This window comes from Schistocerca piceifrons, chromosome 5 (genome assembly GCF_021461385.2).
Source record: "Schistocerca piceifrons isolate TAMUIC-IGC-003096 chromosome 5, iqSchPice1.1, whole genome shotgun sequence".
Lineage (NCBI taxonomy): Eukaryota > Metazoa > Arthropoda > Insecta > Orthoptera > Acrididae > Schistocerca > Schistocerca piceifrons.
In genome coordinates, this window is record NC_060142.1 from 62592555 (window position 1) to 62604785 (window position 12231).

Here is a 12231-nt window from a genome sequence, read left to right on the forward strand (position 1 = left end):
AATATACACACAAATCACTTTTTTCCATAGAGTGTCTTTTTTCCAAAGATATATCTTTGTTATGACATTGACATTGTTTTTCTCGTAACAGTTCCACTAGTAGAAGGTAAAAAGAATTCAGACACACATTATAAGCAACCACAAAAGCATGTGCTGATTCTAACTCACCTTTTCTCTTTTTGGAGCAATTGCATCAAGTTCATCAATAAAGATAATCGCAGGAGCATTCTTGTCAGCTTCCTCAAAAGCTTTTCGCAGGTTGCTTTCGGATTCCCCAGCAAGTTTGCTCATAATCTCAGGCCCTGTAAACAGTTTCATGGTACAGTAATCGATTTCACATTAAATGGAACAAAAATTTTGCTGAAAATATATTCAACAGCTTATGACAGGCTTATTTCTATCTCTCTATAAATTTTCATTGAATTATGTTTCTGTAGTATTTTAGTTTTCATATTTCTCTTCAGTTTTTCGAACTTATATTTGTACTAGTAATGTCCTGATTCTGTAAATAATATAATTACCACTTATAAAATAGCATCAGACATCTGGTTACTTTACAAATAAGTTACGTGTTAAATATCTGATGTTAAGCATGTAAACAAGAAAAAGTTATGTTTGAAAATATGCTTAAAGTTTTGCTGGAAGTTGCTACGTGCTCTCATTAGGAGACATTGACTCTATATAGTCCACCCAATTTGCGTTCCACTTTCAGTGAAATTGTGGTTTTCATGTACCTCAATGTTTATGGTATCATATATTCTGAACTACGTGTCACACAATGACATAATTCTGCAGGTATATTCAGTGATATATGTAAAGAGACTGTCTGCAAGCAAGTTGTGAATACTTAGTAGTAAAGAAATAAATTAAAATGCCATGCCCTGATACTCAAGTTTTACTGCGTGCCTTTTAAGCAGAAGTTTATCATTCACAAATCTAAATCTTTGATATTATATCTCCTGAACTGTGTGTTGTACGATATTCTTTTTGCATTTACATACACCTTGCAAACCATGGTGAGAGTAGAGTTGGTAGTAAAGAAGTAATATATTAAAATAATCATATCTGATGCTGAAGTTTTACTGCACAAACAGCAAGAATGTCATAAGCAATAAACTTTTCTCTTTCTATCATTTTGTGAGTATGTCCACAAGAAAAAGTTTCATAAAGGTCTGAAAGTGTATGTCAAATTTGCTGCAGGTCACCAAGTGCTCTCATTCCAAATACAGGATGAAAAAGTCTAGTTATACTATGCGATCAAAAGTATCCAGACACCGCCAAAACATACGTTTTTCATATTAGGTGCAGTGTGCTGCCACCTACTGCCAGGTACTCCATATCAGCGACCACAGTAGACATCGTGAGAGCAGAGTGGGGCGCTCCGCAGAACTTACAGACTTCGAACGCGGTCAGGTGACTGCGTGTCACTTGTGTCATACGTCTGTACGCTATATTTCCACACTCCTAAACATCCCTAGGTCCATTGTTTCCGATGTGATAGTGAAGTGGAAACGTGAAGGGACACGTACAGCACAAAAGTGTAGAGGCCAACCTCGTCTGTTGACTGACAGAACCGCCAACAGTTGAAGAGGGTTATAATGTATAACAGGCAGACATCTATGCAGACCATCAGACAGGAATTCCAAACTGCATCAGGATCCACTGCAAGTATTATGACAGATAGGCAGGAGGTGAGAAAACTGATTTCGTGGTCATTTGGCTGCTCATAAGCCACACATCACACCGGTAAATGCCAAACGACACCCTGCCTGATGTAAGGAGCGTAAACGTTGGGAAAACGTTGTGTGGAGTGATGAATCACAGTACACAATGTGGCGATCCAATGGCAGGGTGTGGGTACGGCGAATGCCCAGTGAATGTCATCTACCAGCGTGTGTAGTACCAACGGTAAAATTCGGAGGCGGTGGTGTTATGGTGTGGTCGTGCTTTTCACAGAGGGGGATTGCATCCCCTGTTGTTTTGCATGGCACTATCACAGCACAGGCCTACATTGATGTTTTAAGAACCACCTTGCTTCCCACGGTTGAAGATCAATTCGGGGATGGCGACTGCACCTTTCAACACGATCCCACACCTGTTCATAATGCATGGCTTGTGGCGGAGTGGTTACACAACAATAACATCCCTGTAATGGATTGGCCTGCACAGAGTCCTGACCTGAATCCTCTAGAATACCTGTGAGATGTTTTAGAATGTCGACTTCGTGCCAGGCCTCACCGAAAAACATCCCACCTTCTGATCCCTCCATGCACTGAGGGTTAAGTGCTTCATCATGCTGTCTGTACACTCAACAACTGTATCGTTTGAAGAGAGGAAACATAGCAACTCATCAAAGCTGGATGACACAACAGACGTACACCACCACATTAGGCAACTTTGTAAGCCAGTGTTACACAACATATCTAAAGTGAACAAGTCGTGTGTAGACAGCCTGCCACCTAATGGCAGAAAAGGTGAAGCTATGGTTTTAACAAATTGTTTATCTGCCATGGAGAAATAGGAGCCTTTCTGTCTGTCATGGATCCATGCATGCACAGTAGAGGAGATGCACACACGCACATGCGGCATATCAGGCGGGCTTTCTGATTGTTACTGTTTTCATCTGTGGCCAGCAGACAAGATATCCTACACATTTTTCGGCGAGTAATTTTTTTTATAAATACAGTAATAAAACAAATGAAAATTCTCTTTTTTGTATTGTCGTTGAGAAAAGCTGTATATCTAACACAACAAGGAAAGATGTCAGATACCTTAAGATACAATGTACCATAGTATGGTATGGCAACAAATGTTTAATGTTGACTTTATATATTTACACAAACGTGCATATAATTTTACAATACACGAGTGGACATATCACAACATGTATGGGTTCTGCTTGCATGTTTTGTGTTATTTCAGTATGCCAGGAAGCAAAATGTTGTGAGGATAGCCACAAGAGTTGGAGCGGTTGTGCTGACCACGAATATCGAGGACTGTAAAAGCCCTTTTCCATCATTGAGGTCACACTACTGTGCCAAGCTGAAGAGTGACAGGTGCATGCGCGCGCACGCACACAAAATAAAATTACAGAAACAGAGTATGTGTTGGTTCCCTCATTACTGTGTCAGTTGCAAGAACCCCTAATGTAAATCAATACCAACTTGTCAAACCAAGACAAATCCATTCTGACAAAGTTCCTAAATTTCTGTGGATCTTTCATTAAGAGGGAGTATATGTCTCTGCCTTCACACACACTTCCCAGCCAACCTAATTCCTACTCCTGGCATTAAGCTGTCATTCTACCCTTCTAATGACTACAGCAGCCACTGTCACACAAGTGCTGCATGGATAATTGTGTCCTCCACATACAAATAATGTGAAATGTAGACTAAATCATTTGCTTGTACCTGAACGACATGAACTAAGACTTTAGTTCATAATTCTGTATAACCGTAATGTAATTTCTTTCTAGCTGCACAACACAACAGTAAGTGCTTAATAAATATGAACATACAACACAGAAAATTTCACTATTGAGTAAACAGTAGCTTCATAAAAATATTAAATTACACATTCAACTATATAAACAAACCTGCAGGTACGACTGTGTATCCCTGGGGTGCTGGTGCAGACTTACAAGTTAGGTATATTGTGTACTAGAGCTACCAAAAAGAAGCTGGCAGTTCTAGACTTGTGTGCTTGGGGTGTTGATGCAGACTTTTATATGACAGGTGGATCACGTAATACTGGCTTTACTCATGGTTTGGTCAAGGGCATAGCCAAAGACGATAACTCCTTTCTGCCATTTTGTCACATCATCATGCCAATGTGCCTTACTGCACTGCACTGAATCCATACAGCAAATTAGTATGTATGCACCAAAATGATTCTTGACTTACATAAGCCGTGGAAAATCACATGACCAGTTCTACACTATCTACTGCCCTGCTTATCTTGTTTAAAGATAAATTACCCCACAAAATTATTCTATATGACATTAAATAAAAATACGTCAACTTACTCATTCCCAAGATTTGCAATGATTCTAAACGCAAATGTGGCTGAACTAAGCTGCTTTACGAGTTCCAAAATGTGCTTTTTCCAATTTAAATTCTTATAAATATGGACACCTACAAATTTTGAAGTTGCCACCTTATTTATTATTTCCTTGCCATGTGTTACACTGATAATATAATTAGTGTAGTACTACTAAATGTGCAGAATTGGATATGTTGCATTTTTTTTAACTAAGGGCGAGACCATTCCAAGAAAACTAGTCAACGACACTTATGAACTTTGTTTGCCCCTTCTGTTTCTGTATATATGCTTGGATTGACTAAAATGCTCTAGAGTTATCTTTAAAAAAAAAAATTCTGCTAACTGTACAGTAGACAGAAGATCGTTCACACTGAAGAATAAAAGAGGTACTAGACTGAGCTTTGGGAACCTCACATGTGATTTCTTTGTGCTCAGCATTGTCCCCAGATACACTCCTTGAATTACTAAGTACAACTTTCTGCAATATTTTGGTTAGATATAACATTATTCATTGGTTGGCTATACCAACAATTCCATAAAACTTCAATCTATCTCTGAGAATACTGTGATTAACAACCTCAGATTTAGTTATAAGTTGGCACAGTGGATAGGCCTTGAAAAACTGAACACAGATCAATCGAGAAAACAGGAAGAAGTTGTGTGGAACTATGAAAAAATAAGCAAAATATACAAACTGAGTAGTCCATGGGCAACATAGGCAACATTAAGGGCGATGTGAGCACAGGAGCGTCATGGTCCCGTGGTTAGCGTGAGCAGCTGCGGAATGAGAGGTCCTTGGTTCAAGTCTTCCTTCGAGTGATAATTTTAATTTTTTATTTTCAGACAATTATCAAAGTTCAGGCACTCACACATAATCAACTTCGCTCTCCGAAATTCTAGGACATGTTCAGATTTGCTTGGACATATGCAGGATTTGACGGTCTACACACGGAAAAATTTGAAAATGTTAAAAACATATGTTTTGACAGAGCACAGAGAAAACTGTACGACTGTGAAACTGTTGCATTCATTTGTTGCAGTTTATGTGACACTTATGTTTTCATCACTTTTTTGGAAGTGATTATCACATCCACAAGAAAACCCAAATCGGGCAAGGTAGAAGAATCTTTTTACCCATTCGCCAAGTGTGCAAGTTAGGTGGGTCGACAACATATTCCTGTCATGTGACGCACATGCCGTCACTAGTGTCGTATAGAATATATCAGACGTGTTTTCCTGTGGAGGAATCGGTTGACCTATGACCTTGCGATCAAATATTTTCGGTTCCCATTGGAGAGGCACGTCCTTTTGTCTACTAATCGCACGGTTTTGCGGTGCGGTCGCAACACACACACTAAACTTATTACAGTGAACAGAGACATCAATGAACAAAAGGACAGATCATAACTTTGCAAAAATAAAGTAAGTAAAATTTCCACTCGAGGGAACACTTGAACCAAGGACCTCTCGCTCCACAGCTGCTCACGCTAACCACGGGACCATGTCGCGCCCATGTTCACATCATCCTTGATGTTGCCCATGGGCTACTCAGTTTGTATATTTTGCTTATTTTTTCATAGTTCCACACAACTTCTTCCTGTTTTCTCAATTGATCTGTGTTCAGTTTTTCAAGGCCTATCCACTGTGCCAAATTATAACTAAATCTGAGGGGGGTGCGATGGGGAAGTTCCCTTGTTAGTAAATGAAATACAAACTGCGACTTGCTGAGGATATTACTGTTAATAATGATGACAGTCTTTTTGTTGCACCTATCTGCGTCTCAGTTGTATGGTGAGTGGCAACTTTCCTTTTCATAATATTATTAATAAGATGAGATATTCTATAATACATCATCATCTCAAAAATTTTGAAAAGTGGTTTCAGCAGTGAAACAGGTCACTAGTTATCTTTTTAGAGGGATTTAAGAATGGCAGTACCTCTGGAAAAATGCTTTGAGTTAGTGATGCATTATGTATTTCAGATTAGACCAGGCTTATTATATGGGAATAAATCTTTAGTACTCTTGTTAGAAACACCATCAAAACCAGATTAGCTTTTATTTTTCAGATACCATACAATTTTCCTAATTTCAGCAGAAGAAGAAATTGGTTATATACTCATTTGATTGGATTTTATTAGAATTAATTTTTTCAACACACTTACGTGATTTTTCTGTAACTGTTTGTCCCTACACTTTCTATTATATTTAAGAACTGGTTATTAAATAAATTTGCTATCCATTACTCATTATTTATAACCCTTCTATTCAGTTCAATAGTGATTTCTTTATGAGGCTGGTTGTCTTCCTCTTGCTTCACATTACATTTAGGCGTAAGTCTATTATTGAAATTACTAATTTCTCACATTATGTGCATGTTCCTTGATTTTTAACAACTCTCTCTTTAGCAATTTTGAGTACTTTTTGTAGTGTGCAACTACTGCAGGATCCCTACTTCTTTTAGCCAAAAGACATTTCCCTTATTCTTTCACAAGATACTTTAATCCCTCTAGTGACCCACAGTTTTTTAACATTGCTGTTTCTGATAAGCTTATGTGGAGAGTTATTTTAAAATAATGACAATTTTGTCATGGAACAGATTAAATTTTATGTTGTCATTTGGTTCGATACAAATTTCACCCTAGGTCATCTCCTGTAAACTATTCTTAAAAACATTTGTCATGGAGTCAATCATTTAAACTGATTTCCACTAAGGAGTATTCGTGTTGTAAGGCAATATCTTATTCATCATAACTAACTGTGCATCATAATCAGAGAAAGCATTTGTTACTTGGTAAACAGTTATTTTATTGCTTTGAGCTTCACCAAAGGAAACATTATCAATCAGTGTCTTACTGTCTTTATCCACCTGTGTTGGAAAGTTAATTACTGAGATCAAATTGTAGGATCCAAATAGTTAGACCAAACATTAAGAGAGACCCACACAATTTGTGATCCAAGCAACCTGCCCTTCTTTCCAACCTTTCCTAATCTATCGTTCTTCTCTTCCCCAAGGAAAAAACTAACAATTAAGAAAGCTGGGACAGCTTTTTTTAAAAATGTGTGTATCAGTAGTAGTTACGATTTCACTTGATACAAAAACCATGAAACATTGGTGTACCAGCAAAACTTTACAGTTGATATCCGCAAAACAGAAAAAAGTGTAAAATTTATATAGCAATTTTTATTAATGCAATAAGCTCAAAATATGTCACCAACCATTTATGAGAAAGAAAAATGCTCCTGTTTCATTGGCTACTGCACGAGCAATTAGTGTCTTTCCTGTACCAGGAGGCCCATAAAGCAGTATGCCTCGAGGTGGTTTGACACCTATGGCTTTGAAGAGACTCGGGTGACGTAACGGCAATTCAACCATCTCTTTTATCTGTGCAAGCTGTTTCCTGCAACCACCTATATCATCATAGCCGACAGCATTCAATGCCTCCTCTTCTTCCTAAGCACACAAAAATTGTTTTACAAATGTCTGCAATTGTTTGGATGTATAAATATGCATAGAAAAGTATTGCTTATTAGGTGAAATTAAACAATAGTACAAATTTGATACCTCACGTTTTATTGGATCTCCCTCACAATGAATGACTGTGTCTGGAGCAACAATGCAATATGGCGAAGGATCAGTTTCAACTACTTTGAATTCCACAGCCCTCATGCCGCCTCGTACAATGAAAGTATCATCCTTGTGTATGGGTCGGTACGCTTCAAGGAAATATGGTTTGAGATATACCTCAAACAAATTCCTAAAATAGTCATATACATATGAAAAACTAAATTATTGTATTTGAAAGGCATAAAGTTCATGCAATAGTATACACAAAAAAATAGACCCCTGAAAGCAAAAACATTATGAACCAAATCAGATATGTGTGTGTGTATTTCTTCAGAAGCTGACAAAATTTAGAAGATACAATGCCATTAAACATGAATTATTTTCTTACCCAGTTAAGCCTTCAACTGTGTCATCAATTGGGAGAACATGTATCCTTTTGCCATATTTAACATCAGGACATGACTGGACTGAGACAATATCTGATAATCGGACTCTCAAATTATTCCTAACAACACGGTTCATCCGTATTTTTTCATCTGGGCAGCTGTCATCTGACAGAACAATGCATACAGTTTCTTTTCGCCGTTTTCCTTTCAGAAGAACAGAGTCTCCCCTGAACAGTTGCAGTTCATCCATTTTGGCCTGAAAGAGCAAAGCACACCATAAACATTATCTGTTAATTTCCAATATATCTTCTCCACATAATATCTGAATTATTACATATCTTAAAACGATTACCAGAGCTGCAATAGAGGACATTATCCAGTAATTACATTTTCAGGTTGACCAAGCAAAGTATGTTGATAATGGACGTGGCTCATTTGTGTACAATCTGTGACTAGCTTTAGCCATGGATGTACAGGCAATAGCATCACTTAATAATGTATTATACATGGAAAAGGAAAAATTTTTCCACTCTGTCTTTAGCATACACAAGTTCACTCACACACAGGTTTTATTTACTCGAGTGGCAGACAATATGGCAAAAGTTTCATACAAGTAAACTGAGTAGTGTGAAAGGCTTATATTGTTTTAAGCTGTCATTTATGAAAGAGGATAAAATCCAGGGGTGGAATGTAACTTAATACTTTTTAATAACATACTTCACATACCCACCAGACAAACAGATCACCCAGTAACAATATCACATACTCTTACTCCAAGGCACTGGTTTCAAATTAACTACAGAACATTAGCACAAGGAATGGTGAACAGAAAATTTAGGCCACTACCTTTTCACCCCTTGCCAGTCACATCCTGATCATGGAATATCTTCCCCACTGTGATACAGAGCAGTGTGTACGTTAGCTATCTTCTTCTTCTTCTTCTTCTTCTCCTCTCTCTCTCTCTCTCTCTCTCTCTCTCTCTCTCTCTCTCTCTCTCTCTTTTTTTAGGCGCAGAACTGCTATGGTCATTAGCGCTCGGTCAGTGACTTAGGAAACAGTAAAAACCGAAAATGGAAACCAGCAGCAATGGAAACGAAACTAAAAAAATTGGAGAAACTAAAAGCAGAAGGAAGGCTTAAAAATCCACTACAGAAAGGGGCAGCCGACCTCGAAAGCCCCAGTGTGCGGAGGATGCCTGTCCTCCAACAGGTATCGTATGCTCTCTCCAGATCAAAAAATATTGCTACTGTTTGGCGTTTCCGGAGAAAATTGTTCATGATATAAGTGGAGAGAGAAACAAGATGGTCAACTGCAGAAAGATGCTTTCGGAAACCGCATTGGGCTGGTGTTAAAAGGCTGCGGGACTCCAGCCACCAAGCTAAACGGCAATTCACCATACGCTCCAAAACCTTACATACACTACTAGTGAGAGAAATGGGGCGATAGCTAGAAGGGAGATGTTTGTCCTTTCCAGGTTTCGGAACAGGAACGACGATAGCTTCCCGCCATCGTCTAGGAAAAGTACTGTCGGTCCAAATTCGATTATAAATGCGAAGGAGGTAACGCAGACTATGGGTTGATAAATGCAGCAACATTTGGATGTGGATACCATCCGGTCCTGGGGCGGAGGAGCGAGAAGAATAGAGTGCATGTTGGAGTTCCCGCATGGAGAAAACAGTATTATAGCTTTCGCGATTTTGAGAGAAGGAAGCAAGAGGTTGCACTTCCGCTGCACGTTTCTTCGGGAGAAACACTGGCGGGTAATTTGAAGAGCTCGAAATCTCAGCAAAGTGTTTACCCAAGGAGTTAGAAATTGCGACGGGGTCCACTAACGTATCACGCGCGACAGTGAGCCCAGAGACCGGGGAGAAACTAGGCGCAGCTGATAACCGTCGAATCCGACTCCAAACTTCCGAGGAGGGAGTGAAGGTGTTAAATGAGCTAATAAAGAATTTCCAACTTGCCTTCTTGCTATCGCGGATGACGCGACGGCATCGCGCACAGAACTGCTTATAGCAGATACAGTTGGCCAAAGTAGGATGGTGGCGGGAAACGCGAAGAGCCGTCGCCGCTCACGTGTTGCGTCACGGCATGCCTCGTTCCACCAAGGAACTGAGGGGTGCCGGGGCAATTCGGAGGTGCGTGGTATTGAACGTTCCGCAGCTGTAAGTATAACGTCGGTAATATGTGTGACTTCATCGTCGACGCTAGGAAAGTGACGGTCATCGAATGTCGCTAGAGACGAAAAAAAGTGTCCAATCGGCTTGGGCAAACTTCCAGCGTCGCGGGCGCATATAGGGCAGTTGAGGATGCAATCTAAGGACACATGGAAAGTGATCACTCGAGTGTGTATCATCAAGGACGAACCATTCGAAGCACCGAGCTAGCGGAACAGTACCGACCGGAAGGTCCAAATGAGAGAAATTTGTCGTGGAAGCAGACAAAAATGTAGGGACCCAGTGTTGAGGCAAAGTAGAAGCAGACAAAAATGTAGGGACCCAGTGTTGAGGCAAAGTAGATCTGCTTGGTGGAAGAAGTCTAGCAATAGTGAGCCACGTGGACAAGGATGTGGAGATCCCCAAAGCGGGTGGTGGGCATTGAAGTCCCCAACCAGCAAATAGGGGGGTGGAAGCTGACCAAGAAGATGAAGGAGATCAGCTCGTGCCATTGGTGTGGACAATGGAATGTATACGGTACAAAGAGAAAAGGTATATCCAGAAAGGGAAAGACAGACAGCGACAGCTTGGAAGGAAGTGTTTAAGTGGATTGGGTGATAATGGACAGTATCATGGAGAAGAATCATGAGTCCTCCATGGGCTGGAGTGCCTTCAACAGAGGGGAGATCAAATCGGACGGACTGAAAATGGGGGAGAACAAAGCGGTCATGGAGACGCAGCTTTGCTTCCTGAAGACAGAAGATGACCGGCGAGTAGGATCGTAAGAGGATCAACAATTCATCCCGATTGGCTCGAATGCCGCAGATATTCCAGTGGATAATGGACATAGGGTGAACAGAAAATGGAGGAATGTGACCAAGGTTGCTGTCAACTCAACAACTGCTCAGAGCTTGCGACCGACAGCATGGAATGGCATTCAGCCGAAGGCAGAAGATCCTGATCCATAGGTTGTTCAGGAGCAGCTCCTGCCACCAGCGATCGGCCGGTTGATCAGCCGCCAGCAGTGCGCCTCGGCGACACAGAAGACGGCCGAGGGCGATTTCCGCCAGGTGGTGTTGTAGATGAGACACGCCTTGGCGGAGGAGGAGATGAACTGGGTTTCTTATTAGCCTTCTTGGAAATATGATGTTTAGATGAAGGAGGAACTGATGGTTGTGAAGTTGGGGTACATACAAAATCTTCACAACTATGCTCTTTTTTTGAAGTCTTGGTGTCTGACTTTTGGGCTCGAGATTTAGCAGAACCCGATGAAGGGTGAGCCGTAGAGTGGGCAGGCGAAAGTGGTGAGGTTGAACGGGCGATCTTTGCGCTGGCCAATCTGACGACCGTGGCACTACAGGTGAGGTCGCAAGTCTGCGTGGCCACCTCCTTTGTTGGACGAGGAGAAGCAAGGACAGTGCTGTATTTTCCTGTCTGAGGCACGGTGGGCTGTCGACTGGCGAATAATTTTAAAGCAGCAAAGGTCGACACCTTTCCCATCACTCTGATTTCCTGGATGAGCTTTTCGTCTTTAAAAATGGGGCAATCTCGAGAGAAAGCAGCGTGGTCACCCATACAGTTGATGCAGCGAGGGGATGGAGGTGGACAAGCACCCTCATGGGCATCCTTGCCACACGTAACACATTTGGCCAGATTGGAACAGGACTGGCTGGTGTGATTGAACAGCTGACACCGATAGCAACGCGTAGGGTTTGGGACGTAAGGGCGAACGGAAATTATCTCATAGCCTGCTTTGATTTTGGATGGGAGTTGAACTTTGTCAAATGTCAAGAAGACAGTGCGGGTTGGAATGATGTTCGTGTCAACCCTTTTCATAACTCTATGAACAGCTGTTACGCCCTGGTCAGACAGGTAGTGCTGAATTTCGTCGTCAGACAATCCGTCGAGGGAGCGTGTATAAACTACTCCACGCGAGGAATTTAAAGTACGGTACGGTTCCACCCGGACAGGGAAGGTGAGGAGAAGTGCAGTACGCAGCAATTTTTGTGCCTGGAGGGCACTGACTGTTTCTAACAACAAGGTGCCATTCCGTAATCTGGAACAAGACTTTACAGGACCTGC

The 12231-nt window shown here is 40.9% G+C and overlaps 1 protein-coding gene across 1 annotated transcript in view; it reads right to left on the reverse strand.

The window, feature by feature from the left end:
* LOC124798054 (transitional endoplasmic reticulum ATPase TER94) overlaps positions 1 to 12231 on the reverse strand; it is a 55211-nt gene that overhangs the window by 24712 nt on the left and 18268 nt on the right. Inside the window, exons 3-6 of the mRNA XM_047261280.1 lie at positions 7996 to 8249; positions 7605 to 7797; positions 7259 to 7493; positions 169 to 302 (exon numbers count right to left, since the gene is read on the reverse strand). Of these exons, the coding sequence (XP_047117236.1) occupies positions 169 to 302; positions 7259 to 7493; positions 7605 to 7797; positions 7996 to 8249 (816 nt within the window). The remainder of the gene's footprint in view (positions 1 to 168; positions 303 to 7258; positions 7494 to 7604; positions 7798 to 7995; positions 8250 to 12231) is intronic.